The sequence below is a fragment of the Prunus avium genome, chromosome 7 (assembly GCF_965620075.1).
Source record: "Prunus avium chromosome 7, drPruAviu1.hap1.1, whole genome shotgun sequence".
In the NCBI taxonomy this organism is placed as follows: Eukaryota; Viridiplantae; Streptophyta; class Magnoliopsida; order Rosales; family Rosaceae; genus Prunus; species Prunus avium.
Genome location: NC_142290.1, coordinates 23,739,512 through 23,758,547, shown reverse-complemented (window position 1 = coordinate 23,758,547; position 19,036 = coordinate 23,739,512). Strand labels below are relative to the sequence as shown.

Below are 19,036 nucleotides of genomic sequence, written 5' to 3'. Positions count from 1 at the left end.
TAGTTTTCTCACAAAACTGCCCAGCCCCTCTTGGCGCCTCCCCAGCAGCCTACTATGCATTGATGCCAATTTTCACTCCTAGAAAATTTGCCTATTACTTGGAGCATGCAGCCACATCCTTGTAAACCACTTTCAATCACTCCAATACTTCTCCACGTTTAGAATTTCAAACCCCAGTATCCCAGCCATGTTCCAGCACTCTTGGAACCGTCACAACTGCTCGGGACACGTCAGAGTACCTGACCAACACGTCTGCTTGCACCTACCACGTCTGGTGCAAAGCCTGTTGCCACGCTACACGCATCTGTTTGACAAGCGTGCAGCACCTGCTCAACAGGTGTTGCGCGCATCTGCTCGTCGTGTGCTGCGCATCTGCTTGACATGCACTGCCCATCTGCTAGTCATACGCTGCCGAGAGCTTCTAAAGGCTTTGCTAGTAGATTCCATACATTCCTCCAACCTTGTCTTACTTCCAACGTGCATCACTGTTACATATTTCGCTTGCCTTGCCATGGTGCAAAACACCAAAACCATGCCATGACCTATGTTGCTTGCTAAGGGTCTTGCAGGGTGTTCTTAGCCTGAGCATGACCTATGGAAATGCTGTAATTGTTTCCTGTGCTGTGCTCTAATCTTGACATTTTTTTAGGAATTATTGCCAATCATTTACCCTTTCCAATTACTTCTAACTTTTGTTCACTGAATCGTATAGCTTTGCGAAACTTTTGGTCACCCATGCTTCTTTCTTGTAGTATTTGGTGATGTGAAATTTACTCAATTTTGTTAAGTTGTACAATAATTTGCCTGTTCCCAAAAACATTTAACTTTCTGAGAACATATTGATTGATAAACTAGCTGATTTTGATTAATTACTACATAATTGGAACATAAAGCATACCCTCTGTGTCTCAAAGAGATCGCCTTCTATGAACAAGTGAATATTGAAAAGTGATCATAATGGTTACAGATTAATGTATTTAAGTCAAATCTCTCATTCAGACTTTATGAATTTTTCAGTGGATGAATATCATTCATATATTAGTTCTCTCTCTCTCTCTGTCTCTCTCTGGAAAGTGAGTAATAAACCTACAGGTAATTAATATTGATGAATTTGTTGGTAGTTGACCGTTCGCTTGGAATTATAAGTTTTTTATATTTAACATACACCCTCATATACACCCCCCCACTGTGGATGCTCTTATGTGGGTCAATTCCAAACTTAGATTTCCCTTTCAAGGAACTTTGCCTATGTTACATGTACTTTTTATTTTACATTTTCAGTTTGCTTTTCTCTTTTTTTCTTTTTTCTTGTGTGTAATTACATTAGTTTGACGTATGTAGTGAGGCTTTACTAGACATGAATTACAGTGTCTAGTTAGGTAACTTTAAAATATTAATAAATTTTTAATTGAAAAATTGGCTGTAATATTCATTTAAGCCTGAATAGTTTTTATGGCTGTAATATTTAGTTAAGTTTATGATTTTTGTTGATGCATATTTGAGAACAAAAAAATATATTAATGCTTGAAATGATTATTTTCAGAATTATAGTCTGTCCTGAATTGTTCCAAACTCAGGATCCAACCCCTTAGTCCCCCTTAGTCCAGCGCCCCATCAAACATAGGATAGAATTTAGTCGAAGCGAAGCCTATCCTAGATAGTTCTCATAATTAGTCATGTCCAAGCCAGTCCTATGTAACAAACAGAGCCTAGATGTATGACTGTTAAATTTAATGCACACTTGTCTTGAAGAAATTAGAAAAATCTAGAAAAAAGTAGAAACTTCAAGAAATGTCTACCAGCTTTGGCAAAGTCAAGCTTTAAGACATAATTGTTGTAGGCATTCTAGAAAAGTCCTAATAAAAATATTGTAAACACTGCTATGAGAAGAAAGCCAAGTCCACTAACTTGGACAATGGCGGCAGCCTATATCTATAAATAGGTGTTGCCTCTTGTATAAGCGAACTAAGAGAGTTGAGGCTAGAAAATAGGAAAAAGGCCAACAAGCCTAGTAAACGGTTTCTAGATTATTTTCTCATGTGTGTGTGTGTGTGTGTTACTTTGTGCCTTTTGATTCAGTCAGGTTCTATTTGCAGATATTACTAGTTGGGCATGTGGGCATAAGGATATCATGCTGGATCCTCAAGGAATTGTCTTAGCAAATATTGGTTACTGGATGTTCTGGGGTATTTCTCTGACGATCCTGAAAATAGATATGTTATGGACAAGGATGGAAAGAAATTTACGGAAAGGAAGATCATGCCACCCATGTTTGATCTACTTGGGTGATCTTGCACGCTACAAAGGATTGTATGGGGAGGAGGACTCCAAAACTCGTGAGTATGCTGAAAATGATAAAGCAGAGAATACAATGAAGTTGGGAGTTGCATATCCGAAGCCCGAGTTAACCATGGAAGGGGATGAGGAAGATGAAGTAATCGTTTTCAAGCAAATAGTGGCTGAGAAGCGGCCTGATGTGGTAAACACTATTGGGCAGCCTATGAGGGCCTGGAGCCTGGTTAAAATGCTTCTCCAGGTGATCTAAAACTTAATGGCACTTATGTCGCTGCTCCTTTTGATAATATTCGCCATCAAACTGCTTTTAGTGCTGGTTCACAAATACCTGTATATGTTGCTAATGGTATGCCCCAACATTTGCAATCAATTCAGTCACATGCTTCCAAGCTGTCAATGGAAGCTGGTTTTGGTGCTAGTTCACAACGACCTGCATCAATTGCTAATACTATCCCCCAATATTTGCAACCAACTCAATCACATGCTGGAATGGAAGAAATGTCTCTTGCTCACAGCTTAAAGAGTATGGGATTTATGGGGAATGGGTATGTACTAGCATCTGAGCCTGTGGCAGTTTCAGTTCCATTCCAGCAGCCAGTAAATGGTAGTACTAGTGGTATGGTCTTCAGCCCCACAAAAGCTCCAGAAGCTATGTTGCCATTTAAGGTTGATGCTATATCATCTTCTGGAGCAATTGCTGACGGTTTGACTGTAAAGACATCATCAAACCTGCCCACAGGTATCCGAAAGAATCTAGTAAGTCGAACTGTTAGGCACCTTGGTCCACCACCTGTTTTAGCCCTGTTCCTCCTAAAAATGTGAATGAATCGATTTATGTCTCCGACTCAATGAGTGAGAATCTACAATGGACGTTACAGCTGGTTGGATGGATATCAGATGCCATCTACAACAAAAGGAAATGGGCTCAATAGCTCCATTAATTTCTGATCTCATTCAAATCCCAATCGCTTCACTGACAGCAACGGCTTGAGTGGGCTAGTGAACTTTCCCCTTTCCTGGTAAACAGAGTCCGCCTATGCAACTCCAAGGGGAAAAACAGAAAAGCTGGCAAGATTTTCAGATGCTTGATGACCTCAAACTACACCATGAAATGCAGCGGCAGCAACAACTTGTAAATGGAAATCAGCACTTGACGACTCAGCCTGAATATCAAGGACAGTCTGTCTGGACAGGCCGTTATTTTGTGTGAAGTCGGCCTGGTTATGATGGTGAGAATTATATATATTTTTTCTGTGCATGTGTTACAATTTCTACCCATCTGTTCTTTATGTAGATTTTGCCCTTATTGTTTTTAAGGTTCTTGAGGATGATCCTGGTGAATGTACGCATTGCCTTTTGCTACTGAATTCAACCTCCAAATTTGAAGCTTTGTCAATGTTAATTTTCTGTTGGAGCATTGGTGGCCTTGGCTTCTTGCTGGCAGTTACAACTACACTGGTGCGTATTTGTGTGAAGTTTTGTTCATCTGTTCTGTTTTGCATGCTGGTTTATGGTTGCATATTCTGTTGGTGAAAGTGAGTTCGATAATTAATAGGTAGGTTGCTTTCTAGTATATACAGTCAACATTAATTAAGAAATCTATGCCTGTAGATCTACAGTGTCTCTTGGAATTAGCTTATAATATGCTAGGAGATCTTTTTTCTATGAATTTTAATTTAATTATTTTTGAAGTATTACAGTCTAGCATGTCTTGCAAAGAATCTTCTGCCGCTTTGCTTTTCAACTCAAATGCAGACTCTAAAATGGATACATTTGAATGGCAGATGCTTTTGAATTGTATGATTTGGGGCACACTGGTTACATCGAGTGAAGGGAGGTAAGTCCCAGTGGTTTCTTTTTTGTTTCTGGATGCTCATTGAGTTAAAGATGTTGAGGCATAAATTTGTGTGGACTGCTGGTTTTCCATAGAAGACGAGAGGCGAATGTGAGAAACTTATTGAACACAGGTAGGATATTCTTGATTGCTAGTAACTTCTGAGATTAGTTGTTCTTCGTTGATTACGATTCATAATAAAACTTACGCCAGCTTGGGTAGGCTCTAGTACTCCTAATTATAATTGGAGGTTATAAGCTATTTCAGAGCAAGCATGTTACTAAGGGACTTGTATCAGTTTGAGAAGGTTCATTAAAATTCACTGACAATATTGTTTACTACTGGAGATATGTAGAATTGTGAAATTCTGTTGACATTTCCTGCAAACATGATCTCTTCAGAAAGCAGGCAAAGTTTTGACTATTTTCTGCATAAATATCGTATGAAGAGATACGAAGCACATTGATTTTTGTTTTTAGCTGAGATACGAAGCACATTGATTATCTCACATGAAACCCATCTATGTTAAAAACACTTGTAAGGAGATGATGCTGGCACTTTTGAATGAATCCTATCTAATTATTCAGATGATATTGTTGAACTTATCGTGGACAAGGTATGGATTTGACTCCATTGTTCCTTGATAATTGATCTTACCCCCATTCTAGTCTCGGCAAATCATACATTCTTGTGTATGTCATGGACATTCACCTTTCACTGAAGCAGATAGAAATGGTAGAATCGATGAAAAAGAGTGGAGGGAATTAGTTGCAGAAAATCCTTCCTTACTCAAAGTGCTCCGATGGAATTTGTTAGGCAACTCATTAGTGACTTTGCTCTTGCTACTTGTTGATGTTTTAGTTGCATATGTAAGGTCAATAAACTCATGGATATCACAAATAGGTTATGGTTATATTATAGTGCATTTTTGTGATTTATAGATTTGCAGATTTGGATTTTATTAGAAGATGACTTTTTATATCTATTTTATTGCATATCTTTATTTATTTTATTGCAGAAATTTTATTTTTAACATAAAAAAAACTGTAATTAATTCAATTATAGGGTTTAGGGTTTAGGGTTTAATTACACAACGGGCAAGCCAGAAAGAACAATTAACCGGAAAAAAAAACATTCAAGATCTAGCACAATGTCGTTGCACAATGATCATGCAGGTTTTAATCACTTTGTTATGATCATCATAACCATATCCGTATGATAACATAAATAGTGATCAGATTTTAGTGTTCAAAACATTACACTGTCATAGCATGGATATGCAGTTCATCTTATTAGAGAAAATGGGCAATGGATGCTTGTATTTCTTCTAGAGTTCGCCCCTTAGTCTCCGGCACTAGCTTTGCAACAAACAGAATAGCTAAACCGCAAATGGCTGAGAAGATGAAAAATGTTCCTGTAGTATGACCAACTATTAGTATACAGAAGATGAGCAAGAAAAAAACAAATGAAACACAAAATAAGAAAAACAAAAATATATGCAGAAGACCTGCTGAGCTCCATTCCATCATAAAATTGAAGGTGTACGTTGTTATCCAAGAAGAAGACCAACTTGCCAAACTTGACAGGCTTCCAGCTGCGCCTTTAACGTTTACGGGAAATATCTGAAATGGAAATCATCAAATCTTTGTTATAAAACTTTATTCTTCTGCTAAATTCCTGGTAATAAGTTCATGGACGCAGACGAAGCTCAAGAACACTAGTACTAACTACCTACCTCTGGGATAATAACCCAGGGTAATCCTGCCATGCCAGTTGCGTACGATAAGCTATAACCCTGAATACAGTATGATCAACGTTAAGTCGAAACATTGCTGAAATGATATCAGAAAGGTACATGTTTCACCATGCTAGAGATTGCAGCAATAGGTAAATTTTTTGTTTTGTAAAACTACCTTTATGCCAAACCTATCCAAAATGAGCTCATAAACTATGGATGTTCAAAGCCTTTGAGATCACACATGATTTTGTGTTTGTCAAAGAGTAAATGAATGAGACAAGATGTGACCAACTTTTGTAAGAGTAAGAGAAGGAATACTTGTCTTCCAGTTATTATGTGTTTACCAACATTCCGATAAGCACAAGAATATGAGTGAACTCCTTCCATCGATGGAGGTCCTGCCATAACCAAAAGATGTAGTTCAGAGTATGATGATTTTTTCTTAAGCAAAGAGCAGCAGAGAAAGAGAAGTATTAAAATTTAGTTTGGGGAGAAACCTGAAAGCAAAATGCCAAGCCCACAAGAAAGGCACTCAAGCACATTCCTGCAGCAGAAACCTGCAAACATTTGGTGACTTCACTGTGAACTTATTGATTTCAATATATATAACTTAAATTATTTGCCATTCTCACCATCAGAAGTGGTCGCCTTCCAGATTTATCGGTTAAGAGCACACACATTGCAGCACCAGGTAACTGTGAAACGAATATTTACACATTTGAGATATACATTGAAAAAAAAAAAAAAAAACTCTCTTCACATGCAATTACGAAACATATGTACCCCGATAATCGCCATTGATATAGTCCCAATACTACTTGAAAAATCTGCCAGAAAAGAGATGAAACAAGGATTTCTGTTATGTTGCCTTTAAATATATGGAGAAAACTTAGAAAGCTTTGATTTACCGGAATCTACAAACACAGAGCTTGCATAATAAGCTATTGCACTGGCCCCCCCAAATTGCTTCAGAAACATCAACCCGAGTCCAACCTATACCAAATAAAGGTCAGAAGAAATATCATGAAGAGGGAAGGTGAAACACTACCTAATTTTTTACTGAGATAACTTACAATGAGTGAGTGAGCATATCTCTGCTGAAACAAGTCTAGCATTCTTTCTGACTGTTGCTGAAAGATTTCTGTATAATTCTGCCACAATATGAGAGCAGTCTTAATTCATGTTTCCATACCAAACAGAGAACGTTGAAAAATAATATGAAAATGTAACTTGGTAGGTTACCATAATATCAGATGCTTCTTGAGATATACAAGAATCTCTTCCTCTGAGATGCCGCAGAGCAGCATCAAGGTTGTTCTGTTTACCGATTTTGGCCTGCAGACACATTTCAATCATTTGAGCATTCTAATAGAAAATTTCTTACTTCTGAATGTATTATTTATTTGAGGTTAAAAGACTTGTAGGCTTGTCCTGTTGGCAGGTTAAGGTCACCAAGGCAAAGCAATTTAAAGATTGAATTGGACTCACCAACCACCTTGGAGACTCTGGAATGAAATATAAACCTATAATTTGTAGTAGAGATGGAACAGCACCTGAATATAAACTCTATGAGTATGAAGTGCTTGATTCAATTTTGATGCATTCATAAAATAAATACAATGCAGGACTAAGAGATAATTTACCAATCACAGCCATGATGCGCCAGTTTAAGGTATTTCCAATGAAATACATTACTGAAAAACCGCAGCTGGTCATCAACTGTGCACATAATGACATTTATGGCTAGTAATTAGAGAAGGAATAGTAAGAGGGGAAGCACAAAGAAAAAGGAGTTGGAACTTTCTTCCATATTCACAACAAAGTAATTATAGTCATACCTCATTAGCTGAAGTAAACCTTCCTCTGAGGTCCTTAGGTGCTATTTCTGCTATGTATACAGGTACCTATTTATGAATAAGAATTAGATACGGATAAGTTATACACTGATCTAAAATTCAAATAAAATAAATAAATAAGCATTGAACTCAATTGAATCCAAATACTCCTTTAGCAGTACTGATCAAAAGAATTTGATTGGATGTATGTAATTACCACGTAGCAAATTATTCCGATGCCAAATCCCACCAACAGTCGTCCGATATCCAGCAACCAAACATTCTAAATCAAGCACTGAACTCAACTCAACTACTGATTGAATCCCAGAAAGGGAAGAAACCCAAAAGCAGGCATGCAACATCAAATAAGAAAAGAAAAACTATAGACTGTTACCATGTCGTTTTCCAATGCATTATATATTCTAGACTTCTTTTCAATTGTACAGATGAGAATTCAGCCATGTTAGTCTACAGACTAAAATCTACTCAGGAGATTAAGTTCTATCCTAAGGGTCTTGGTGCAAATCACATAAAACATTCTATTCCAAGTTGCTTCCATGAGGTTTCTTAGACAATGACTAAAGAAGACCCTACTTGGGGGCTTTAACTAACATCCATTTTTTTGCTAAACCATAAATTTCAACATCAAAGCATTCGCTATGCATACGTGGAGACCGTAAAGAGAAGAAACCTTTGCAAATGCTATAACGAGCCACCCTGCAGTACTGAATATTGCAGAGAACCACATTGCCTGCTTGGCAATATCAGCAGGAAAAGAAGAAAAGAGTTAGATATGAAATATAATTTGAACATCTGCCCCAGGCATAGAGTTAAAGAGTGAAACAAAAACTTACACCTTTACGACCAATGAGATCCGTTATCCTTCCATTTACGAACCCACCAAGCACTCCTCCAATTGTCAGTATTGAACCAAAAACTGAGTACTGCATATTGGGAAGAGAATTTATCAAATGCAGAAACTGAAAATTTAGGTACTAAAATCTAAGAAAGAAGAGAATATCCATGTTTGTAAAGTCCATCATGGAAAATTTTGTTAGAAAAGAAGATGCTAGCGCTTAAAGTAAATATAAATGAAACTTAGCACTTACGGCAGCAACAGTGATGTCCAAGTCTTCCATTATTCCGGATTCTGCAGCTGATGAATATCCTGTCTGCAAAGCATTTGTAATTGTATATTTTTTCAGAACCAGCAATCCTATTTTTAAGTCTAATGGTTGAACAGATAGTCTCCTAATTTTATAAAAGGAACATTTAATCATTTTTTATCATTATTAACAATTTGATGCAGCAAAGCTTGATGGTTGATTTCCACAAAAACTTTTTTATTCTTTTTTGGCTTAAGCATGTGATTGAAACTACAAATAGAAGGGGTTTTTTTTTTGGGTCAAGACAAATAGAAGTTACGAAAGAAATAGAAAAAGCAGGTAATAGTTGAGGTAGATTAATTAGGTTGTGAGTTTACTAAATTAGCCGCAGTTCTAAATCTGTTACTAAACGTATCTCACTTAACATGGTCATAGGCAGGAGACATCCCTCCGGTGGATTTAATTAATTTAGATTAATTTAGAGTATTTTAGACTATCTCTTGTATAAAATTATAAATAAATAAAAAAGTGCCATAGCATATGAGAAAATATAGAAACGAACAAAACAAGAAAACACAAGAAACTGATAAAAATGTAAATTTAAACTTAAAAGTGTGAGTGATATTGTATTCGTTACTTTCTTCTCAAAAGACCAAAAAAACAAAAAGTAGAAGTTGGTCACATACAGCACACCCAAAAGAGAAGGAACCACAGAGGGCAACCAAAGTACTCAGAACAACAACAAAGGTGACTGAGTTCCCCCCACTGCAATCAGCATCAGCAGCAGCTCCTTCATGGATCACAGACTCTCTTACAATTAGCAGTCCTTCCATGGCTTCTCTCTCCATATATTTATATATAAATATAAACTTTTTTTTTTCTTGGACGATGATGAAAAACTAAGAAAAAATGAGAAGCACTAAGTTTGGACCATGAGAATGACAAAACCAAGGATATTTCTCTGTTGCTCACCTGTCTTTTTCCCTAAACCAAGGATATTTCTCTGTTGCTCACCTGTCTTTTTCCTATGTGTACTTCCATTCCACCACATGTCTTTTTCCCTATGTGTACTTCCATTCCACCACATATGAGAATGACAGGCCGTCAATGAGTTTTTTTTTTTTTTTTTTTGGTCAACGTCGTCATTGAGTTGTTTAAGAACGTGTTTTAATTTGGTTTGGTAACGAAGTATGGCAATTAAAATACGGGAGAAAATCTTCTGTATCCAATATAATTATAATTAAGCATAATTAATTCTTTGTTAATGCGAAGTACATACAACCAAAATATATAATACACCGGTATGAGTTAGGCAAGTTGGGCAAGGCTCCCGTACATCGGAGTAGTTTAAAATATCATATAGTCAAAAATATATATATAATACGTGGTGGAGATGGAGACCTAGAAATTAATATCAGATAGATATGAACTTACAGGCACATATTAACATCTGCCTGCATGAAATGTCCCAAAGCATGACAACAGCTCCAAGATATTCAAATTATCATATACAATAAAATTGTGGGGTATTAAAATCATTGCTTCTTCATAAAGAAGACATATAATGATGACCCAAATTGAGCACAAATAACGTGGTCATTATATTAGAACATAAAAAATAAAGCATACAGGTGAAGGCACTACAAAATTTCCACCTCTAAACTTGCACGCTCCTATTTTAGGTGACATACAAAATTGGTTTTGATTTTACCCTACATACAGCTACCAGTCATGAACCTTGTCAGCTATAGGACAATGATCGCTGCCAGTCATGAACCTTGTCAGCTATGGATTCCGAGACGAGGAAGTAGTCAAGCCACCAGCCTGGTTCGAAATCCAAGTAAATCAGAGTTTTGTTAGAAGAAATAATAGTAACAAAGAAAGCAAACTTCTGATTTATAAAACAAATTGTAAGGAAAAATATCTAGTGTAGAATATAAATATTTTGGCCTGACACAGAAAATCGCAGAATGAAGTATGCAAATCATGAACACCTAGAATATCTGGTTGAAGAGAACACTCAGAACAAAACTACATGTTTTAAATTAATACCGTTAACTACTCCTTCAAATGCAATGGCAAATCTGAATTATCAAAACTATGAATATAGGAGTGTGAAATACCTCTATTAAATTTGCATCCACCATGTCGATAACCCCAGTAAGTATAGCCAACAACACCAGGGTGTTGCCTTCTAAAGGTATCCACAAATCCCCTGGATAAAAAGTTTGACGCAAAGGATTGCCTTTCTTCATCTGTAAACCCAGCACTTCTTTTGTGTCCCCGTAGATGTATCAACAAAAAACAACCCCATAAAATAAAACTGGGATTATATGATAAACCACTGGAGAGACTGGAGAGGCACTCTCCCCTACTTATGTTCAATTTACCACCTAAATTTTTTCCATAGAAAATGTTAATATCTGGAGGGAAAATGGCGAGAGTACAGGATTTGTTTTCAAGTGACACCACTGTAAAAATTGCTACCTTTACATCCCGTAAAACTCTTATAGGATGTTTAATTTTTATTTACCGTTGAACTTACTGCTCAAATTTCACATCAATCCAAAACCTAAAATCTTCTTGATTGATAGGTTGTCTTTGATAAACCTTATGTGTAATATTAGAGCACTAAATTCAACAGGTGGATTGTTGAAAAACAAATCCTATAAACGTTGAACTTTACACCAATGTCAATTGTTCCTACCTCTTTATAGTCCCTTCATATTCATACAAAGTCACCAAAAACGCATACCTAGGATGTATGCTGCGTTTTCTTTTAAGTTGGATTAGGGGAACACCATCTCAAGTGCTACCAGTTATTATTTCATTTCAAGCTGAGGTGCTAAACAAGAGATGCTTATCTAACTAAAGCCTAGAGGCATCCAAAATTGGCCGAGTTCAATAATACACTTTCTCTACCGCAGATTGAAACCAGAAATTTGGCAATGGACATAATGGAATTCTAAGATAAACATTTTTTTGGTGATTAATTTGTTGGATGAAGCTTGGAAGTCTTTATTTTGGTTCATTGGGTTGGTTTTAAAGATTTCATTTTTCCAATTATTAATATCAAAAATCTTGACTCATCTTAACATTTCATTGTCTTACAAAATTTAAAACGTTTAGATTCATTAAACATAGGCATTATCGTACATTATGTTATTTTTGAAAGATTTTTGTGAGTTGATATATTACGAACAGTATATTGTTTTTCAAGGTTGAGTGATCAATCAGGGAATCATAAAAGTTCTTTGACAACAAATCAGGAAAACTTACAGCTGGGTTATAAATATCTATCTCTTGATGAGCACAATTCAGATCACCTGTTAAAATGACAGGTTTTGACTTTTCCAGCTCCTGAATCAACAATGAAAGCACCCATAAGCATCAATAAATTACCACAGAATTTTCATAACTATGCTTTTTCAAAAGCAGATAAAATTTTAAGAAAATGAATATTCAACCGAACAGTATTTGTGCCCAATTAAACTATTTAAGGTTATAAGCACCGAGACATGCTGTCTAGACCAATTTTGGATTCTTCAAATTTGAGGAGATATGACAGGCATGTACTAATCAGCCAGAAGAGAAATCAGTTTTCTAAATTTAGAATTTGGTTGTGCTGAGTATTGACTTGAATATTAATATTAATATGACGGTCACACACTACTCGAGTGAGATGTATTCAACATAAATAACAATAAATTCTGCCTGTATAAAGGCATTGTGAAAAAAGGAATTAAGTTCAACAAACAAACAAAACCCTGCTAGCAGAAAATTTTCTGAGAAAGAACAAATAAAATCATACTCACTTTCATGTAATTGCTGAGAGATGGATCCCATTCATTAATCCTGTATGACTAAAAGAGTAAAATGGAGTTGTTAGCCAAGCAGAATACTACCCCATGTAATTAGGCTGCAAAGGACTCAAGGTCAATACCAGTCTTCTCAAACCATCTCCAGAATTAGGAACATATCCAGTTATCAGAAAAAATGAATCAAATTCTACTGTTACAATCCGCCCCTCACTATCATGATCTGATATGCCAATGCCATATCTGACTGAAAGTGGCTTTATCTGTCAGACAAAAGCCAATATTAACTAGCAGTTTAATAAGATAACCAAGATTAAAGAGGAAAAAAATGGTTGTTTTTCAAACCAAGATAGTTTAGAATGGAATTAATTAATCAAACTTATTTATCCCAGTAACAAAAGTAGCATTTGCAAATTTCTTAGGCAAACATAGCCAGTCTATATTTCGAGCAATATAGCATACATTTAGAGAAAATAAAAATTAACAGCCACATTTCTATTCTCAAAATCGCATTTCCTTAAAAAAAATCTTAAACAATCTAGAAACAAGATTCCGCTAATCACTAGACCCATAAGTTTCAGGTTCAGTAATGGTTTTAAAAGCTCACGTATGTGATAAAAGAGAAAGGAATCTCCATTTTGTTAAAAGCTCAATTATGTGATAAAAGTTAGGCTAACAGCCACGACGCTATGCAACACGCATAAATGGATAGTATTATACACAACAAAGAGAAATAATCAAATGCATGCTGTAAAGACATGAAATTGACTGTCATCATGAAGAAAGAATAAAGTATACCCTTGAAATAATTGCAGCTCCTGAATAACCAAGCTTGGAAACACTACATGTCCAGAAGCTATTCTCATACCCATCTATCAGAGACCTTTTCACATCTTCAACATCCTTCTCCTGTTCCCAAACTTAATAAATGTGATTATACATAACACAAAAAATGCTATAAGAAAGCTATATTTATAACGAACACTAGAAATTAGCACATTAAGATGGACACCACATTTACATAATTGAAGGAAAAACTGACTGACTCCATTAAGATTTTTTAACCAATAATGTCCTCGAAGCACGACACCATAACTAATAAGGTTTAGCTTGATTGTCTCAACTAGAAAAAAGAATTTAAAATTACCCATGACACAAATAAGAATATTCCAGTTCCAAATAATTCAATATTTTGAATGGAATAAATATTTGAAACTTTACTAGTCACAAGAATCCAATCCTATTCACAGGAGAACCTACCAGAAAATGAATTTTGAGCCTTAAATTGGCCCATAATGTTAATACAAAAATAATATCAATTCATGCCATTTGTAAACAGGATTGTTGCCCAATGCTCAACATGTGAGAGGGCTTAGTATAGAAGCCAAAGAGTCAGTCAATTCTTTACCAATTACAAAGCAATATATGATGTTGAAACAAAAAAATGTGACTGCAAAACAATGATGTGTCAACAGTATCATCAAACTAGAGTCTAAGCTTTAAGAAGCAAAAAAAAGAACTAAAATACTTGCCTGCAGTTTGGTCTCCTGCAAACACAGTACATCAAAATCTTCCCTTTGGGCTAGCTGCAAAGCAGAGAATCCCTCTAACTTCAATAATGCCCTTAAACCATTGACATTCCAAGACATAAGCTTCAAAAATTTAGTATCTCTAGCAAGCAGTGGAAGTTTCATGGTTCTTGGATTATAAGGAATCCAATCTTTCTGAGGTTTCTTATGCGCAAGAACTGTCCATGGCTCAGCTACTTTATCATCAGTTTTGAAATCAAAACTAATAGTTTCTGAAGATGTTTTCTTTCTTGTCCTTGAGAGCTTGTGACCTGGATAGATAACATCGATACACCAGTCCTCTTCATTAAGTGAACTGAATGCAGATAAACATATGAAATAAACTCAATTAAAAAGATTCGTGGAATCATTTTACAGAACCTGAAAGGTCTTCTGATTCAATTGACAGCTTCTCCTTTTTCGTTGCAACCTTACTATAGCCTATCACAGTTTCACTCTTAACTGACGAATGGTTTAACCTTCTCTTGTAACGTTAAAGTTCACCAACCTCCGAAACAGGGACATTCTGAACTTGGTCTCCATCAGATGATGTTTCAGCCTCAGTTTTCTCTGATGCATTTTCAACACAAGTGGAGGTTACTTGTTCTTCTATTACCAGGGAACCTTCACCTGAAAATGAAAAGGAACTCCTAACCATTCAAGTCCAGAGAATAAGGCAAACGGAAGAAAGAGTTTGGAATCATTATTTTATAAAAAGTTTCTTCTTTTGCTACATCTTCAGAGAAGTACATGAGAATAATAGATATTACCGTCTTTCTTCTTTTCCAAAAAGCACTTCAAGGCAGCCAAAAGTTCAAATTTACGGCCTTTGGCAGAAACCCCAGCAATTCTGAAAGGCAATTTAAAGTTCCAAATCATTGTAGAACATTTAACATGTACAACTCAAGGACACCATATTGATCAACACCATCTAATCGTTAACTTATTCCACTATCCATAGAAAGAAAAAGAAATTACTATGTTTATAGAGGGAACATTCCTATTGGACTCACAAGGAAGGAATTAACACTTGGAATGTTACCACAGTGTTGTTCTGAGTTGTTGAACTGTCATTGCGTCGATTCTCGCAGGGTCGTTCTTAAAACTCTCAATCTCAACCACATTGCTTTCAGCACCATCCTCCTAAAAGATTTAATCAATCAACATCAAACTAATGCAAACTACCCATACCCAACATAAAAACAAGAACAAAACAAAAATACAAAAATACAAAAATACAAAAAATACAAAAATCAGCATAGAGGCATGACATATAAGTATAACCTTGACAATAGCTTTATGAGGGCTTGGGTTTGTACCCATTGATTCTTTGAATGTCTTATCCTTTTTATTTTCCTCAAACATGGGCTTTGTTGTTTTAGCGGAAACGGGTCTTCTAGGCACTCCTTGAGTTGCTCGTAATCTAGTAAGAGAAGCCAATGCTCCAGTTCTCAAATTCCTTGGAGCTACTGCAAAGCTACCGATGTTGGTCAGTCATTTCAACTGTAGCTGAAATTACTATGAAATTGAAACGCAGAAAGTATGTAAAACACAGCCTAAAAAAAACAAACTAAAATATAAAACCGGGTGAGACTGAGAAATGTTTTGAACCCTAATTGCAGAGGTTGAATTTGATTCATGGCCTACTACGAAGAGGGAGGAACTGAGGATAGAGAGTCCTGCACTGCACCTTTTTGGTTTTGTTTATTTCATTTTTCGGGTACGAGGATGAATAATATGACTCCCCAAGTTGATGAAATGCAGTGAAAACACGTGCGGCCGGTTAAGATATCAGAAGTATAACCTCCCTGGCTCCGTTCAAAAAAACAAAAAAATAAACCCTCTGGCATATCTGATTCGTAAGTTTTAGGTATTGCATTACAACTTACAACTTACTTTTCATTTAAATATATATATATATATATATATATATATATATATATTCATATTCTCGACTATTCCAATATACGGGAAAAGAGATTGAACTCGTGTGTAAAGGGACGGGCGATATTCTAGATTACTATTCATGTTTTAGGTATAGCATTATGAATTGTTTTTAATTCTGAATGTGTTCATAAATATCGAGAAATTTTGAATAATTTCAATATTCATGTATTACATAAGGAATAAACCTATGTCAGTACAGAAGATGGATGCTCAAACTTTTGTATGATTTTGAGGCCATTATCAAGAGGTGGTTTTTGACATCATACCAAAAGTGGAAAATTTATGTGGCACATTAAGCTACAGAGACTTTAGGAAGGTTTTTTTATATCAAAAGTGGAAAATTTATGTGGCACATTGAGGAGAAATTATACAATAGTACGGTACTACCACGTGGCACTTGACAGGTGGTAGTACGCACCTATAAGACGACGACATATGGACAATAACTCCAACAAAGATAATTAACGTTTTGTTTTATATCAACGTTAACGTCACCGTCCATGAAATGAAACTTCCCCATCTTTATCCATCACCAGCGGCTTCCATTTCTGCAAGATTCATTTGACTCCTTGAGGGGTGGCTATGTTGGTGCTGGTGCCATCAGATTTTCATAAACCCTCTTAATTTCTTCTCCGTTTTTTTTATTTCATAAAATTTTAAGAAATTATTTTCTTCCCCCAGTTTGTTCTTGGGTGTTAGTAAAGGAAAACATTGAATTTCTTTTTCTTTCCAGGCAAACGGGGGTTAATTTTAGGATCTTTGCTTCGAATTTGTTCTTGAGTCCATTGTCTTTTGCAATTGCTTGGGTTGGTGTTTGTTAAATGGTAGGCTCAAACAATATGGGTTGCGATTTTATGCGTGTATAATTAAAAATCTAAAATAAATTTTTATGATGTTTTTTATGTTGAAAGAAATTATGAGAGTTAATGGTTTTTTGAGAGATCCCAGTGGGTTGAACGAAAAACTCCATAGCCATGGCTTCTCGAGAGATCCAAAGACGGACGAAAGCTATGCAATATTTGAGGCAAAAAAGACAGACCATAGAAGCATCCAGACCAACATTAAACGGACGTTAGTTCCGCTTTTTTTCAGTAGTTGTTATCTAAGTGTCACCATATTATAGGTGCGTACTACCACCTGGCAAGTGCCACGTGGTAATACTGTACTATTGTATAATTTCTCCACATTGAGGTAGGATGTTTTTTTTGTTTTTTTTTATAAATTTTTTTTAACAAAAGGTGATAGAACTTTATTAGATCAAAATGAATAATGAGTACAAAGGACACAGACTGTAAATGGAGTCATTCCTATAACAATATGGCACCCATGTGTAAAACTTCCCCAATGACCTGAGCTAGCCAAAAAACTAACACGATCTGGAGAGAAACACTCTCGAAATTAACTTTCCTAAAACCCCTTTCAACCGCCATAATTTCTCCGAATCTAGTCCAATGACATCAAGAACCAAAACTAGCCACTAACGGGCATGACTCTGCTAGAGAGACTAAGAACACCCTCGGATCTGAAGGTTTCTTTCTATTTTTCTTTCTCTCTCTCTTAACGGCTAGGGTTTGTATAATTCTAAATATATGAGGTAAGAAGTTAAGAACCCTTAACGACATCAAAGTTTTCCTTTGGTGAATACAAAAGTTATAATGGCATACCCCAACATTTGCAATCAATTCAGTCACATGCTTCCAAGCTATCAATGGAAGCTGGTTTTGGTGCTAGTTCACATTTACCTGTATCAATTGCTAATAGTATCCCCCAAAATTTGCAACCAACTCTATCACATGCTTTGAAGTTGTCAACAGAGGAAGAAATGTCTCTTGTTCACAGCTTAAGGAGTATGGGATTTATGGGGAATGGGTATGTACTAGCATCTGAGCCTGTGGCAGTTTCAATTCAATTCCATTCCAGCAGCCAGTAAATGGTAGTACTAGTGGTACGGTCTACAGCCCCACAAAAGCTCCAGAAGCTATGTTGCCATTTAAGGTTGATGCTATATCATCTTCTGGAGCAATTGCTGACGGTTTGACTGTAAAGACATCATCAAACCTGCCCACAGGTATCCGAAAGAATCCAGTAAGTCGACCTGTTAGGCACCTCGGTCCACCACCTGGTTTTAGCCCTGTTCCTCCTAAAAATGTGAATGAATCGATTTATGGCTCCAACTCAATGAGTGAAATCTACGATGGATGTTACTGCTGGTTGGATGGATATCAGATGCCATCTTCAACAAAAGGAAATGGGCTCAATAGCTCCATTAATTTATCATCTCATTCAAATCCCAATCGCTTCACTGACAGCAATGGCTTGAGTGGGCCAGTGAACTTATTGTTGCTAAGGTTCTTGAGGATGATCCTGGTGAATGTCCGCATTGCCTTTTGCTACTGAATTCAAACTCCAAATTTGAAGCTTTGTCAATGTTAATTAAGAAATCTATGCATGTAGATCTCCAGTGTCTCTTGGAATTAGCTTATAATATGCTAGGAGATCCTCTTTCTATGAATTTTATTTTAATTATTTTTGAAGTATTATAGTCTAGCATGTCTTGCAAAGAATCTTCTACCGCTTTGCTTTTCAACTCAAATGCAGACTCTAAAATGGATACATTTGAATGGCAGATGCTTTTGAATTGTATGATTGGGGCACACTGGTTACATCGAGTGAAGGGAGGTAAGTCCCAGTGGTTTCTTTTTTGTTTCGGATGCCCATTGAGTTAAAGATTTTGAGGCATAAGTTCGTGTGGACCTGATGTAGGACGAAATATGGTCACTTATGACACTAGGAAAAGAAGGAAGGCGTATCGTTGGGATTTTCTAATTGATTGAAGAAGAATTGGAGTGAAGAAGAATTGGAGCGAAGAAGTGAAAAGGGACATAGCAGGAATTT

The 19,036-nt window shown here is 36.1% G+C and overlaps 1 protein-coding gene and 2 pseudogenes across 4 annotated transcripts; 1 reads left to right on the top strand and 2 right to left on the bottom strand.

Annotated features, from left to right (window-relative positions):
- Positions 1-1,920: 1,920 nt before the first annotated feature.
- LOC110770251 (uncharacterized) lies at positions 1,921-18,566 on the top strand (annotated as a pseudogene). The gene is made up of 2 exons (XR_015837155.1): positions 1,921-3,524; positions 18,490-18,566. The product of XR_015837155.1 is annotated as an uncharacterized LOC110770251 (transcript).
- On the bottom strand, positions 5,185-9,716 carry LOC110770250 (sugar transporter ERD6-like 5). Of its 2 annotated transcripts, XM_021974347.2 has the most exons (18): positions 9,495-9,716; positions 8,812-8,874; positions 8,557-8,646; positions 8,394-8,453; positions 7,920-7,985; positions 7,706-7,771; positions 7,511-7,586; positions 7,356-7,420; positions 7,110-7,202; positions 6,941-7,018; positions 6,776-6,860; positions 6,651-6,694; positions 6,500-6,562; positions 6,365-6,424; positions 6,212-6,265; positions 5,865-5,924; positions 5,637-5,751; positions 5,185-5,543 (listed from the first exon to the last, which is right to left on the bottom strand). In XM_021974347.2, the coding sequence occupies exons 1-18, from the start codon at positions 9,654-9,656 to the stop codon at positions 5,422-5,424; spliced, it is 1,422 nt and encodes a 473-aa protein (XP_021830039.1). In that variant the 5' UTR covers positions 9,657-9,716; the 3' UTR covers positions 5,185-5,421. The 2 variants fall into 2 exon arrangements, with proteins under 2 accessions (XP_021830039.1, XP_021830040.1); XM_021974348.2 differs by lacking the exon at positions 7,920-7,985.
- On the bottom strand, positions 11,061-15,878 carry LOC110770253 (DNA-(apurinic or apyrimidinic site) endonuclease, chloroplastic-like; annotated as a pseudogene). Its single transcript, XR_015836975.1, has 11 exons — positions 15,779-15,878; positions 15,479-15,671; positions 15,237-15,337; positions 14,965-15,044; positions 14,576-14,824; positions 14,159-14,466; positions 13,425-13,535; positions 12,752-12,889; positions 12,624-12,671; positions 12,088-12,168; positions 11,061-11,201 (listed from the first exon to the last, which is right to left on the bottom strand). The product of XR_015836975.1 is annotated as a DNA-(apurinic or apyrimidinic site) endonuclease, chloroplastic-like (transcript).
- Positions 18,567-19,036: the final 470 nt, after the last annotated feature.